This window comes from Apteryx rowi, unplaced genomic scaffold, assembly GCF_003343035.1.
Source record: "Apteryx rowi isolate R43461 unplaced genomic scaffold, aptRow1 scaffold_1238, whole genome shotgun sequence".
NCBI classification, from domain to species: domain Eukaryota; kingdom Metazoa; phylum Chordata; class Aves; order Apterygiformes; family Apterygidae; genus Apteryx; species Apteryx rowi.
The window spans coordinates 82,550-98,236 of NW_020447462.1; the positions used below are offsets into that span (position 1 = coordinate 82,550).

Sequence of the window (15,687 nt, forward strand, 5' to 3'; positions counted from 1 at the left end):
CAGCAGTACCCGCACTTCTGGTTGGCTGGAGCCGCGGGGCGGCTTTGGTGGGCGAATGAGGGACGGGGTTGTTTTCTAGTCCCAGGATGGCGGCGCGCTGTCCCGTTTCTGTGGCAGGGTCTGGGGGGAGTAAGCTCTGAGGCAGCGGGTCGGGGCCGCGAGCCGAGCCGCGCCGCCGGGGGGGGGGATGAGGTGACGGCCGCCATGGCGAGCGATGGGGGCAGGAAGCAGTTCTGGAAGCGGAGCGGCGCGAAGGTGCCGGGCAGGTGAGAGGGGCGCCGCGGGGCCTCGGCGCTGGCGGGCTGGCGCGGGGGGCGGCGGTTGCCCCGCCCGGGGTAAGCTCGGCCGGGGGCGGCTGCGGGGGCTGGTCTCGCCGCGCCGCCCCGTCCCGCCCTGCCGAGGCAGCGGCCCCGGCCCTCGGGAGCTGCGTGAGCAGGGTCGTGTCCCTGCTGCTCCCCGCAGGGAGCCGTCGCCGGCAGGGACGTGGTTACTTACTGCTCATAGCCGGGAAGCTTGTGTAGGGCCTCGTGGTTCCTCCGTGGGTTGTTCCTTGTCAGCTCTATGCCCAAAATATTTCGGTATTGGGCTACTCCGTTTATCTTAGCAAAGATCGCTAGTTGTCTCGGTAAGCTTTAGATATAACTTACTTGTGTTAACAAGTTGTCAGTGAGTAAATAGAAGCTTGTTGAGTTAGCCTTTCAGTAGGCCTCTGGAAAGGTCCTGCATAAGAAATGTCTGAATGGTGAGAGGAGAAAAGAAATATTGCACTGAATCGAAGGCCGTAGCTAAAAAGTAAACATGAACGGTCAATTTTGTTAATGATAGAGCAATAACTGCAGTTATTCTACAGTTCTATACCACATCTTCTGTCCAATACATTCATCTTTCCACATGTAAGCCGTTTGGGTGGTGGATTTTATGTCATTGTTATTAGCCAAAGCTTGAGAAGATTGAGAAATTTCCAAGTGACAAATGGAGAGATTAATGATTCTTAATCTCCTTGAGTGGATTGCTGCTTCTTTTCAGTGCAGACTAACAAAAGCATGTTAAAAAAAATACCCAGTCATGAACAAAAATATTTCCATTACAACAAACTGTGTACAAACTTGGAAAAGTGTTTGAAGCTGGTGGGGATAATTAGTAACTTAAAAAAATAGAAAGCTTTGTTTCTAGGGTAGTCTCAGTTTCTAGTTGTTAAATCTTGTTAAAAATGGGAAAACTGTGTATTATTTTTGTTCAATGACCAAGGTTTACAGTGTTTAATTAACAACTTAGCATTTTCTTTGTGAATTTGAGTAGTTTTATCTTGTAAGACTACTATAAAGTGCAGTTTCCCGTGCAGTCTATTTTGAAATACCATCAGTTTCTCCACTTTTTTCCTGAAGTGTGAATGGTAGACCCAGTCATTTTATCAATGCTAAGAGCTACAAAAACATTCTCCTATTCAAAAATTTCCAGCAAATACATCCAAGAATCTCATTAACCCTTTTGACTACTGCATCAGGCCCAGAACTCATGTTTGGATGATTATTTAACATTACTAGCCCTGCCCCCATCCCTAAACTGTCCACACAATAGAGTACATTTCTGTTTCTTACACTCTTTCTGTAAGAATAATGTGTGTTCTTGGTTTTGAGGTAAAGGTAACTTTACACTTCATGTTACTTACTTAAAATCAGCAAAATAGTTCTGACCATGCTTTAACTTCTTCCAGTCTTTGTTATTCATAAGAACTAATCAGTAGTGATTTTGTTTCTTTAGTTACAAACTAATTTTTCTGGTCTGACTGTTTTTGTCTTCCTTAACTTCTTATTCTGTAGTTTTACTAAATCCTTTTGGGAGTGAAATACATCTTTGACTCTCCTCCCTTATGTAGATAGGTCTATGAATAGTTCCAGTTATTTAATTTGCAGGTAACTGCAGGCATTGGCAATAATGGGGAAGCAGTGGAGAATGTGGTGGTGGTGGTGGGGGTTGTTGTTTTTAGTGTGGGTGGATTCCCTTCCTGTTCATTCTTAGAGTGTTTGAAGGAAAAGGTAGAATCCCTTTGTATGCCAAAGTAGAAGGTGAGTGGTGACACCTACTCATACGATCATAGAGCTCAGGAAAGTGCCCACAGACACTTGACAGTGGAGGGCGTACAGTCATGTGGGAAGATTGACAGTGGATTGACTTCTTGATTTGCATGAGATTACATACAGTCAAAGAGACTGTGAACCACAATTCTCAGTCATCTCTATGGTTAATTTTGTAACTGTTAATACTGCCTCTTTAGTATAAATCTAAACCTCTTTTAAGTTTTATTATGACTGCAGTCTCTCTGGCTTGGTTCTGTTTCGGTTTACAAAGATTGGATTTGTTTATGGTCTTGAGATTGCTTTTCTTTTGTCATGGGTCATGCTTATTTCCTTATGTGTGGTTTTTAGTACAGGTTTTGTAACAGGAGCAAATTACATGCAGTGCTATAAGGTCTAGCAACAGGAGAGTTTTATACCAGTAATTTGTATAATTGTATATTTTGTATTATAAAGCCACACATCTTGCTTTGTTTTCCATGTAGTTTTGTCTTAAATAATTTTGTAGCTGAAACCTTGAAGGAAGTTAACTTTTATGTTGAAGAGATTGTTTTATTGCTGACATGATAATATGCATTTTTGTAATATTGAGATTGTAGTAAACAAATCTGTAGTTACAAGCTTAGTTATTTCAAAGTGCTTTTTTAATATTCCTATGACTTAGATTTTTCTAAAACACCATCTTTTGTATATTGTGTCTTTTTTCTTTAAGTTTACTAGCCTTGTGCTTTAATAACTGCTAGGAACTGACCTATTAGATTTTGGGCCACAAGGATATAGAGAAGATTAAATCTTTACCGACAAGTCTTTGAGAAGTTATATTTTATTTCTGGCAAAAGATAAATGAAGAAGTGATAAATCAGAAATGTGAAAGAGTTCAAAAGCAGTGTGGATTCTTATTGTGGAGTTAACTTTTTTCTTGTTTTAATTCTTTGTCAGAAAAAATAAGTCAGCCTAAGCTTGCCTAGCCCTTAAAAAGAGATCCTGTTTGGCAAATATAGTGTTTTATTGAATTACTTTTTAGTATATACTTTAATTTCATGTTTTTTTATTTTTTAGTAGTATGGTTCTTTGAAATGGAAAACTGCTGAAACTTCTTTTAGTTCAGTTTATTAGTTACTATTTACTTAAAAAATGGTTGGCTTTTTGTGTATTATTTTTGTGATAACTCTTTCTTTTCCCTTAGTATCCAACACGTGTATGGAGCTCAACATCCGCCTTTCAATCCGTTATTACATGGAACGTAAGTTAGGCTAATATTCAAATATGCATGGTAATTTCTGTATCCTCTAACTTCTCTCCTCCTTTTCTTCCTTGTTGCCTAAAAAGCTATTGGTAATCTTCCTTTTCCAATTTTTGTCGTAATCTTGACTTCTCTGTTCTAGCTTCTCATTTGTGACTTCCTGATTCTTACCATTTGAGAGTAGCAAATAAGCTGTTCAGTGTTTTGCCTGACAAAGATTGTGAATTTTTGTTGTCTGTTTGCAGTGCCCTATACATTAAAACTGTATGGTAAATACTAATCTTCAGCAGGTGAAGTTTACACTTCAGGTGTAAGCTGCTTTCCTGTATGCATCTCCCTGTTGATGGACTGCCTATTTCTTTTTCTATCTATAAAAGAAAGCTGTTAAGAGCAAGTCCTGAAGTGATTCAGGTTATAATATAGATCATTTTGAGTTAAAGGTGGGCATTTTGCTGGTGAGTGAGAAGATTGTAAGTAGGATAGGAGAGATTTTGAAGTCATTTAAAAGTTTATTGTCTCAGATTATGATTATTGGATATCAGAACACACTACACATGAAAATGGCAAAATTATATTAAAAATCATTAATAGCCAAAAAAAAATTTTTCATGCTAATAACCCACAATTAATGCAACTGAACAATTTTCATCTCCTTACAGCTGAAGTGTCTAGCAAAATGAATTACTGCATTCTGACAGCTTCTGCTTTTTTAAGTTTTGCGCTTCCTTTTTTTTTTTTTTTTTGATCTTTTTGGAAATAGTTTGCTTTAACTTTTGTCAAGGACAAAGTTGTTTCTGGCTTGCTGGTACGTGTCACAGCTCATTTAAAACCGGTATTACTGTTAAAATGGTGGTGAATGAGAATTTGGGGAAAATTGTACAACTGGTAAATGAATCACTAAAGGCAATGAGGAAAAACATTAATGTTAGAAGGAAAAGTATTAGCTTGGAGGTGGTACTTCTAGTGGAGTCTTTCAGGGGCTGGTTTGGAAAGTCACAAGAAACAAGCAAATGTTAGTTAATTTTTCAGATGATACGGAGTTGAAGGCAGTTGAAATATGTGACCTTGAGGATTGAAGAAAAAGATGTGGGATGAATTAGTTCAAAATGTGCAATTATACAGAGAGACCCAGTAACAAAAACTGGAACCTCATTGCTTGAAATGTAACAGAAGAGGAGAAAGACTTTACTATTTTAAATGATAATGATGAGTCAGGGAAAAAGGTGGATGTCGTAGGACCCCTTGAAAAAGAGATTCCCAGTAACCTGCAACAGTAACATTACTGACATTGCATCAGGACTTGGTGAAAACTTTTTCTGATGTCTCTGGCTGCCAATGATGTTTCTGGCTGTCTTGCTTTAACAGAAAAAGATTAAACTAGTATGGGTGGAAAGAAATGGCTAATCATAAAGGATGATTAAGTGAATGGCAGTTTTTTTGTTTTTTTTTGTTTTTTTTTTTTTTTTTTTTTAAGAGGTGACTGGGAGACTGATTCAGCTTAATGCCTGATTTAGCTGAAGACTGAAAGGAGATGTGATAGCTTTGTATTACTGTAAATGAGGACAAGTGCTAAGCTAAGGAGGGATACTTAATTCATCTATTCATACACTGTGTGTTGACAGAGGGAGAAAAGGTTATGAGCTTGTTGGGGTACATTTAAACTAGTAACTGGGGGAAATATCCTGATTATAAGAAGAATAAAGTTCTGAAGCAGATTCTTGCTAGAATGCCTGAGTGGGAGGAATGATAGATTTAATGAGTTTTAAAATGGAACTTGACTTGTTTATGACAGTGATTGTATTATGTGATTGCTTGTGATGACTTAGGACTAGACTTGATTTGATTACTGCTCGTGTATTGTTACAGAGCAATTGCATTGAAAGGCCTGAAACCTCTATAGGTGTTCATGAAGTAAGAAAACTAAAATGTGTCCTTTTTATCTTATAAATTATTCCAGTAATATTCTTTTTATTTTGACTTTGGGCTTTTGTTTCTTATTCTTTTTGGACCTATTGAAAAACATAATATTTAGTTTTTATCAAGCAGCAAATTGCAAATCTGAAAAAGTGTATTTTTTCAAGACACAAAAGAGGGAAGGATCTGTTCAGCTTCCATTAAAAGCCAAGGAGAGTTAGGTTACCTGTCTCTGTTTTTGGAAATTTTCCACTACATGCTATCGTGGTTGGAAGCAGCAGCAATATTCATAGAGGGAGCTGAGCAGTTGCTATCTACAGAATGTCAAGCCCAGATTTCTGGTTTTTTGGCTTTTACTTCATTACCAGTTCTTTAAATATTGTTTTTTTTTTTTTTTTTTTTTTTTTTTTTTTTTGAACAGCTTGATAAAAACAGTTTCAAAACCACCTACCACTCCAGTAAAACTAAAGAAAGTCAGCACCTTCCAAGAATTTGAAAGTAACACAAGTGATGCTTGGGATCTTGGGGATGATGATGATGAACTCTTAGCAATAGCTGCCGAAAACTTAAATACTGAAGTGGTCATGGAAACAGCTCACAAAGTAATTCAGAATCACAGCAAATTACAAGAACAGCATAAATTGCAGGAGGAACAGCTACAGGAAGAAAAACAAGTGGAATCTTCAGAGCTGTCTTCAATTGCATATGGTGATAATAGGCTTGTTAAATCAGTCAGTGAAGGTCATACATCAAGTTCATCAGGTATGTTAAGAAATGAAAAAAGACATTGAAAATCATTTTAGGTAGTTATATTTTCCTTTTAGGGAATTAACCCATTCTTAAACTTTTCTTAATACCAGAAGAAAATATTGATGATCAATATTAATTGATTTGAGGGAGATGCTTCGTGTTATACTGAACTTTAAAGTATGTGTGTGAGAAATACATGGGGGAGGGAAGAATAATTAACTTTTTTTTATTTTCAGTTTTAATACATCTTTGGTTTTGGGAGGAAGTTGTACTATTGAGCATAATTTAATGGTTAACTGCACCAAAACATATGCAATTTATGCAATTAGTTTTAAAATATTTGTACAACTGTGGAAAACTTATTATTAAAATGCTTTTCAAACAAATGTTACAAGTCTTAGTTGAAGATCCTGGGAATTATTAAATGATTATAAGCTAGTTCAGTAACATCTTATGATGTTGTTCATCTTGCCTTCCTTTTGGTAACTTCACCAAAACTTCAGCTCTACATTCAGGGCAAACATTTGCTTTTATATGAAGCTTTTGATAATGTTCTTTCTTGTACAAGTAGGCTTTGTGGAAGTAGGGTGCTTGTATACTGTAATTATTAAATACCTTGGAACAATAACTCTCATGTTCCTGGTGTTTAACTTTTATTTTCTTTTGAGAACAATACTGTATAAAGTATATTGAAAAATGAGAGAAACCATTCATGTGGACTGGGAAGTGCATCCTCATGTGATCTGGTCTGTGTTTTCTGTATGAACTTTAAAGCAACCACTTGCAATGATTTCTCAGCTTTTTTAACAATGGTAGGGCTGGTAGGGAAACACCCTTCAATAGCATTGGGATTTTAGAAATAAGTTTCCTTGCTGTTAATATGATTTAGCATTTAAATAAGGTATGATCTCTAATTGATGTGTTTTAATTGTGGAGCACTATTTGAAGGAAGAATGCTGCTCCTGCTAATCCTGTGTCATTTGAAATTCAAAACTTGAGCTATACTTGAGAGAATTTTCTCCAAAATGTAATTCTATGTAAATTCACTGAATCAGAATAAACTCAAGTTATTAGTAGCCTCCTCACTGCCTGAGGCTAACATATGCTGCTTTTTCCCTTCAGATAATGCCAGTGAAAATTCTTTCATGCAGAGATCACAGTCCCTTCCACAAACTTCCACACCTCCCTTGGTGAGCGGAATGATAGACCATAATACCTCAGTTACTCCTGCATTAACTGAAAGAGAAGCATCCCGATTAGACAAATTTAAGCAGCTACTGGCTGGCCCTAACACAGATCTTGGTGAGTATCTATGAATCATCTAAGAATCTGAGTTCCATCCAAATAACTCTGTTGTGTGTCTCTCAAACTTTGTTGTTTAACATACTGTTTTGCCTAATGGTTTGGTTAAAATGTAATCCCTTCGACATTTAGAATTGACTTTGTTAAAGAAGGACAAAATATAATTGCTTTATTTATGCTTATAATATGCAATTTGCATGCATCCTGTTAATGAGTTCTTTGTATTACCTAGATGTTACATGTTCTGTCCTTTCTCACATTATTTCTTTCTACTGGACTAACCTCTGGAGAAAAAACAACGCAGAATTAGCCAAGTTTAATATTATTGCCTGATAATGGAACAGCATGCAGTATAAGAGTGATTTTTATGCTTATGAAAATGAATGCGAAAAATGCTTAGGCACTGAAGTATTACTACCTGTCTTCACAGTGAGCATTCTTCATGTTCATGAGCTGATACAGTAGTTAGGTGTAATCCGTGAATGCTGACAATATGTTTATATGAAAACAACTTTATTGTCAGATAACAGACTTTCTTTTGTGCATTAGATTTTAACTGCTGAAAGATAAATATAAATAAGTGCTGATCTGATAATTCTCGGATTAAAACTGCTCCTGGAGTATGAAAAATGAGTGGTGCAGTGTTTGACTGCTTCTAGGCCTCAGTGCTGAAGTTACAGCTACTTCTGCTGAGAGGCTATCACAGAATCAAGTGGTTTTGCAACCCAAGTGAAAATCTAGAGAGACTAGAAATAGCACACTGTATTTGGATAACTTGTTTAGTCACTTAGAAGTAGGAGTTTATGTCAAAATAATTAATAAACAAGATGACTTTGAGTTATACCATGCTGGAAGATATCTGCAGGAAACACTTGTGGAAAGAAGTAGAAACTGCATGTTTGTAGTTCTTGAATTGACACTTCTCTGTACAGCAATTGTCATGAGGCTTCTTCAATATGTTATCAGTCGTGGCTTTTTTTTCTTTTTGTGCTGTGTCTTAATGAGATTGATGCCAGCAGAGTAGAACTTCAGAAACAGTACTTTTGATAACTAGACCAGATTTAATACTTCAGTGAGTTATAGGACATTCTGATAAAATGGAACTGTAAATAAACTATGAGGTGTTAAAAATTCCATATTTCATATAAGCTTAAAAATTAAAATCCAACATCACTTTTTCTCCCTTTGTGATCTGACAGATGTTATGAGCTACGTGATAGTGGCTGATGTTAAAATTCAAAATTAAAGTTAGTTTTTTTTAAATTTATTTTTTGAACAGAATATTGTCATAATAGAAAACTTGGTTACAAAAGGTTAAAAAGTCAGAGTTAAGATAAGTTTAAACCTATCCATTTGACTTTTAATACCTTATTAGATAGAAATACTTTCCCAACTAGTCAAATTTAAAGATAAAGGTAAAATATTTTGGAAGGGAAGGAAGGAGAATTTACACTGTTCTTAGGATTGCAGTCATTGTGGCTAAAGTGAGATTTTCATTATTGTTTTTAAACTAATCTAAGTTTTGTTTTGCTTCCCTTTTGAACTTCCTAAATTTCACATAGGACTATGAATAGGAAAATAAAATTTGAATATAGTTATGGATGGCTTTATTAAAATGCGAAACATATAATATGCTTTCAGTATTTTTTGAAGCAGTTGCCACAAAATAATGCCTTTTTTACATCTGCTCATTGATTCTCTTGGTATACAAACTTAAATCAGTGCAGAATTTGATGTTTAGTGTGAATTATAATTTTAAGTCCAATTTTGAATTTCTGATGCACATGTTTTGGCTTTTGGTTGTAGCTAGGATATTTCTAGTAGCATTTTCTAGTAAGTATATAATGATATATAATCGTATTTTATATGATCTTTCTTAGTTAAAAATGAGCTAGCTATTGCCCACAGACAAATTCTTGATGATCATAAAGCTATATGTGTTGTTAGTGCTTGGGCAATATATAGATGTGTGTGTGTGTAGGGGAGATACAGGTGTGAGTGTATGTTTATAGGCATATGTGTGTATATATATGTGTGTGTAAATATACACATGTATGTGTGTGCATGCATATATACAGTTACATACATATGTGTATATGCATATGACCATATGAGCTCATCAGAATCTGGTGTGCCTTCGTTTTTATATATTCATTTTTTGGGAGATGTTTGTTCTAGCTCCATGTTACAATAAAGATGATCTTTATAAAGGATTTTTGATTTTTAATAATGTTAGGAGTCTGGGAAATTGTGTAATTTTTTGTTCCGGAAAATGCTGAAAATGGACTAAGGTAGAGCTAGAGACCGGGCTCCAAGATAAGATTTGTAGCGAGTAAAGAGGTAACAGCTAGCTATTCTGTTGTAGCTGGCTCATTCTTTTTGTGTGCATACGTATGTTGTGCTGTGGTACATGTGGGTCTTTTTGTTATGTGATACAGCCGCAAATGGTGGGGTTGTTTGTCATGATGGTCTGAACTAGCAGGCAGTCATCTTGAAGACATCTTAGCAAAAATTTCTGTTCATTTCTGGATCTTATATAGTAATGTTGGCTTTGCTTGGAAAATAGTAGTAGTAACAGCAGCAAAGCATTCCTGTTGACTTTGTTTTCTTGAGATAGATTTCCATATGTTGAGAGAGATTATGCAACAGGTCTTTCCAGAGCAATATAAAAAATAATAAGCTGTGGAATTGAAACAATAACATGCACGTTTTCAACTCCAGTCTTTTCTCCTATCAAAACGGGAGAAATCAACACAAGACTAAGAACACAAAGTAGTACAACTGACCTTGAAATCCTTCCAGTCACACTTGAATAATCATTAGCCGATATATTGTAAAATGCAATGTTAGTTTTGTACGTCAACTAGAGAGCGTGAAAGAGTGTGTTCTCTTTCGCCAGAAAACTCAAGAGTTCTCAAAAAGATGGACCATGCATATAAATTGGGAAGTGCAGGTTATTTTAGCCATTGAAGTCTACTAGCAGATTTTGGAGTCTGGCTTTGGTCTATAGGTTGGATATTGTGAAGCTGTAGAAATAGGTAGATTCCATCAACCCCATCAGTTACACACTGAATGAAGTAAGATGCAAGAAATAGACTGTAGTCAGGATTTGAATCCTCTGGCGATTATTACAAAAGTGTATAGTGACAGCACCATTATCAGAGTTTCTGTATACAGTTTTATCCAGTAGTCACTTACATACACAAATAGTTATAAGAGTGGGACACAATTTGAGATGAGAATAAAATAAAGAATGTAAACCAGAAAAGGAAGAAAAAAGCCCAGAACTGCCAGTGATTGATATTTTCTTGTCTGTGTGCATCTGAATATAGTTATTAGAAATAAAAGAAAAGAATTTGTTTACTTAACTCTTACTTATGAATAAAGAGCCTATGTCTGTGGCTCGACAGTGCCTGTGACTGATTTTTTTAATATATGTTTTATACAGTTGAACTAATAAACTCACTCTTGTAATTTCTAATTGCCTTTGTAGTTGTTCTGATTCCTCCCCTAAGTCCTCCTAATCCACTTTTCTACTCTGTCCTGCAGGCATCTTTGTTGTTTGCATGCTAAGTAGATGCAAATAATATGTCTTATTTCCTTTTAGCTCTTTGTATTTGGCTATTGCTATGCTGTTATTACACTTTTCCCATTTACACAAGAGGTAATGTAAATTGGATATCAAGAGTAGTTAGCTATACAAAAAGCCAAAACAAAAAAAAGAAAACAGTTTCTATAGAAATGATACTTCTAGATATGATTCATGCTGCAGGAGAGAAGTGTTCAAAAACCCCACCAATACACCTCCAAGTATTAATATAATGCAAAGAATGGGAAGATAATCTCATAAAATTACAATTACAAAAAGAAACTTGCTATGCAAGTTGAATCATGTTATGTCAGAAAATGTGCGCTGGTGGAAGGAAACTGTTGTAAGAAGCAGTTTTAGTTAGAGGGATTTGGGGCCAGCCCACATCAAATAGATCATATTGAAGTGTACTGGGTGCAGCTTCAGGAAGAAGGATCAGCCTGGAGATGGCAATACAGCAATGGTTAGTAGAGAACCACTGAATAGATTGTAGGGCCTGTGTGTCTGCATAGTCTTCCAGTGTTGATACCGCGTGCCAGGTTACTCAAAGAGAATAATTTACAGTGCACTAATTGCTTTGTGCTTATTCTTGCCTTGCAGTGAATTCAGTGTAGATTTACTCCATTTCAGGCCTTGTCTTTCCTTGCAGCAGACCTTACATTACTGAACAGAGATGTACTCTTTTTGTTTTGCTTCCAGGATCTTTTGCAAACAATTGGTTGCTTAAAGGGGAGGGACGAGGCTTTAACAAAACAGCATTGGGAAGCTATCTTTGAGAAGAACTTTCTCTAACTCTTTCCTTCAACAGATTACATATATAAGAGGGACAGTACCACTATGCCGTCTAGTTTCCAATTTAGGTTTAGTTCTATAAAATTTGTTGGACATGTGTTTTTAAGTAGTCTTGCACAATGTTTTAGAGAGTTGTGTTTGTCCAGAAAAAACAATATAAGCAAAATAAATAAGTGAACTATATTGAGGAAAATCAGACTAATTTCTAACTACCAACAAGTCATTGCATACTGGTAATCTTAACATGGCAGGCGTACGATGGGTTTTGTGATATCACTTTAAAGAATGGCTTGTTAGAACACTCCTTATCTTCAAAACAAGTAATTTTGTGCCTTTTTCACACATTAGAGCTAATGAATATGCAAATTATTTGTTTTGGATATACACATTTCTGACATTCAGGAACCAGCAGTGTACAGTATTGTGTTGATTTAATATAACTTCATAGTATTGTAATGTTATGCAATGTAGTACATGTATATTAAATACTTCGAGGTGAAAACAACTTGTCTTTTAAGATGTTCTGTTGTTTTAAATCTCAAAATGACTTTTCTTTCTACTTAATCACAATGTATTCCAATCTGAACAAATTATCATATTTTTTAGCATACTACCTTGGTAAAAGTAATAAAAAGTGCTATAAACACACTCGTGAAAATGGTAAATCATTCCTATTTTAAATTACTAATATTGATGTATCCTGTATTCATCATCAAAAGTTCTGTCTCATTACCCTTTTTCAAACCATATATGCTTTTTACTAGTTCTAACAAAACTGCTGAAATGAAAACCTTTCTTTATAGAGAGCACCGCATACCTCTGACTGTGGTGCTCTTTCCCAGCCAGTCATTTGCTATTGTAGTAGATAACAGTGTAAAGACTTAAATAACATGTAAAGAATAGCTGAACCTTTGTTTAATCTGATGACAAAAATTAGTGCCTTAACTTCACAGGAATTTTCTCAAAGATTATAATCTCAGATTATTTTATTATAATAGCTAGTTGCCTCCTTATATTGCAGTAAAAGAACTTGAGTGGTTCTCTAGATAGGATATTCAGGAGGAAAATCAGCAGATGTATCTTCTTTCCACCACAGCAGTCATCTCTATTATTGAAGCAACCTGAAAAGTAGGTATTCCTTTTTTTGGTGCTTACGGTTGTTTACGCGTTCTAAGATCTATATTAAACCTGATTGAACACAGCAATTATCTTTCTTTTATGGGTCATATTCTATAACAGCTATCTGTTATGTCCTTTAAAACTTTTTGTCAAACTGATATTATTGAAAAGATTCAATAACTTTGCAAAATATATTAATTGAAATGAGTTTGATTAATTTTGTTCCCAGTCTTATTATCTTTAATTTCTCTGCACTGAACTGCATAGCCGTTTATCTCTCTCTGTTCCTGGTCCTTCCGTGTCATTTAGAGTTTTATTGTCCCCTGCAGTTCTGAATCATCTGTAATTGATCACCTTGGTGCATATTCTTCTTCCAGTTCATTGATATATAGTATAAAGTGAACAAAATGTGTCCTACCACTGCTTCTTGTGACAGGCCACTAATCATATCTATCTTTTCAAACTGTTATCACCCAGAAGTGTATCCTCTGATTCCTGTTCTAGTCAGTTTATCTGCTAAACATGCTTGCCTGTTCAGCTAATACTCAAGACTAATAAAAGCAGTACTTTATCAGTAGACTTTAGACCATCTTTCTTCTTTTTCTAATTAAAAATCTCTCAAAAGAAATTCATGTTAAATACCCTTAAACGCTTTCTTATGTTGATTGCTTTTTGCAGGATTAGTATTTTGTCTTCCTATTTTCTACAGCTCGGTCTCATAACTTGTAGTTCTATATAATAATCTACATTTATTCTGATTGTGGCTTTACAGGGATATTTCAATTTATAGATGTTAATCATAATTTTTCATTGTTGTAACTGGATGATAATATATTGAAATAATTACTGAAAGGGTATTTCTGCATAGTTGATCTCTGAAAATATCTTTCTTTTTTGTCAAGATGTGTTTAATTGACATAATCGTCATTGTACTACATAATAAGTATTGACATAGTAAGACATTATATTCCCAGTCTGATAAGCTTGTCAGATTTTTGTTGCTGGTTACTGACAATTTTGTTTTTGACTATTAATGACCCCTTTTACTGTGTATGGAAAGAATCCTTAACTTTCTTCTGTCCTGTTGTGCTCTAATATCTTCATTGTACTGGAAAACTTCCTTTTTTTTTCTTTTTTTTTTTTTTCTTCCACTTCCTTTACCAATTCTGTTGAATATTTCAGCTGATTTACCCATGTTTATACTCAGTGGCGGTTTTGCTGTCTTGTATTACCTGCTGTTACTTTCTGTGTGGCTTAATTTGATTGCATCTTTGTGTGTTTACAAAGCTGCTTTAAATGAACAGACACCATTTTGGGCCATGGTGATTTAGCTTGAAAAGATAGCCTTTTGGATCTTTTTCTTGTTTGCTTTTTTAGCTCATAGCTCAAGACTTCCATACATCATTTACACTCAAAATATAATTGGCTGTTGCGAGATCTTTGGTCTCATAGTCTTGCTTTAATTAAATCTAGAATTCATGATTGAGTATACTACCTCTTATGTAGATAGTTTCTTCATCTCTTTATTTTTAACTTCTTTTCTAGGAGTTAAATATTTTATAGAAAAGCCATTAAAACAAAATGGAAAATAGACCGTTTTGTCTCAGCAAATTACTGTTGGTTGTTTGCCTCTTAATAGTGAAAATCTCTCTTTTCTTACATTTTCTTGCAGGTAGGGGGAACTCACTGTATACTTATTCTTAGTTTGTTTTTTGTGTGTGTGTTTTTTTTTGTTTGTTTGTTTGTTTTTTGGCTTTCACAAGCCTAACATTGAATTCATGTGGAGGTGGTGATCCAAGAGCGTAACCCCAGCTCGCTCGGGGTATTCCATGGGAAGTTCTCTGCCTCATCAGGACTCTCTCTATTCTGTACAGCTGCGGAGTTTATTAGCAGCTTTCCTCTTAAGCAAAAGATATCGAGGGATGTGATAGAAAGAAAGGATGTCTTTGTTTGTTATATGGAAAATAAGGTTGATTTACAGATTTTTAATAGGGGAAGCTCTCTAGTGCTAGATCTTGTGAATAAAATAACTGCATGAATTCTGTAGCTTGGTTGTGTATCTAGAAGTGTATCTATAAATCTTGGTTATTTTATTTGTGGCTTTCTTCTACTATAGTTTCACTATGAAAGTCAAAAAATAATTTCATGAGAAACAAATCCAGCAGTAGTGGTATGTTCCATTCACCTAGTAAGATGATAAAGCTTAGTTCTATAAAAGTCGAGGAAAAACAAAAAAGGCAAAACCTGTTTGATGTTGCCATTCCACATGAATGTCTAAAATGGTTTTGAATAGGATATTGGATAACTTCCCAGGCACACTGAGTTACCTTAAGGTATATTTAGTGATAAAAAGTTACAAAGGGTTCCTATGTTATGTTTTGATAACTAATATCAATTAGATTGTATTTTCGAATGTAGATATTGCAATAGTGTTTCTTAAATCTGTTTACTTGGTTTGCTTTGTAAGATTCTTTTCTTGGTACTATGAAGCTTTAATAATACAATAAATAACTTTATGCCACAGTTATTTGTTCCAAATTCATATGAATATTTTATATTAAAAAAGAGGTTAAAACAAAAGAGGATGACATACGCTGGTCCAGAGTTAACTGTTACCTGTTAACAGTTGTCCTTGCCTAGCTTCCCCTTTTCTGTTCACAGCAATCACCTCCTAGGTCCTCGGGGGTCCTCAGAAAGCCCACAACTTCCAACAAGATCCTCAAGTTAACTGTTAACTGTTACCTGTCTCTGAGCGCAGCTAACAGAGGCAGCGAACAGAGGCGGCAGTTTGCGCAGCAGTGGTTGGGCTCTGACTAGAACTTGAGGATCTTGTTGGAAGTTGTGGGCTTTCTGAGGACCCCCGAGGACCTAGAAGGTGATTGCTGTGAACAGGAAAGGGGAAG

The 15,687-nt window shown here is 35.5% G+C and overlaps 1 protein-coding gene across 8 annotated transcripts; it reads left to right on the forward strand.

Annotated features, from left to right (window-relative positions):
- The first annotated feature begins 70 nt into the window (after positions 1 to 70).
- LOC112960897 (TBC1 domain family member 22A-like) lies at positions 71 to 15,311 on the forward strand. 8 transcript variants are annotated; one of them, XM_026055556.1, is made up of 6 exons: positions 71 to 266; positions 3,262 to 3,318; positions 5,654 to 5,994; positions 7,105 to 7,284; positions 12,712 to 12,793; positions 14,548 to 15,311. In XM_026055556.1, the coding sequence occupies exons 1-6, from the start codon at positions 205 to 207 to the stop codon at positions 14,588 to 14,590; spliced, it is 765 nt and encodes a 254-aa protein (XP_025911341.1). In that variant the 5' UTR covers positions 71 to 204; the 3' UTR covers positions 14,591 to 15,311. The 8 variants fall into 8 exon arrangements, with proteins under 8 accessions (XP_025911341.1, XP_025911342.1, XP_025911345.1 ...); XM_026055557.1 differs by having other exon boundaries at positions 72 to 266; positions 14,457 to 15,311; XM_026055560.1 differs by having other exon boundaries at positions 72 to 266; positions 12,762 to 12,793; positions 14,457 to 15,311.
- The last annotated feature ends 376 nt before the right edge of the window (positions 15,312 to 15,687 follow it).

What these genes read in the sequence shown, in the direction of transcription:
- LOC112960897 (XM_026055556.1), top strand. Translation starts at nt 205, where the DNA reads ATGGCGAGCGATGGGGGCAGGAAGCAGTTCTGGAAGCGGAGCGGCGCG. An exon ending in TCATACATCAAGTTCATCAG is followed by an intron (nt 5,995 to 7,104) that starts GTATGTTAAGAA and finishes TTTTCCCTTCAG; the next exon opens with ATAATGCCAGTGAAAATTCT. An exon ending in TGGCCCTAACACAGATCTTG is followed by an intron (nt 7,285 to 12,711) that starts GTGAGTATCTAT and finishes GTGGTTCTCTAG; the next exon opens with ATAGGATATTCAGGAGGAAA.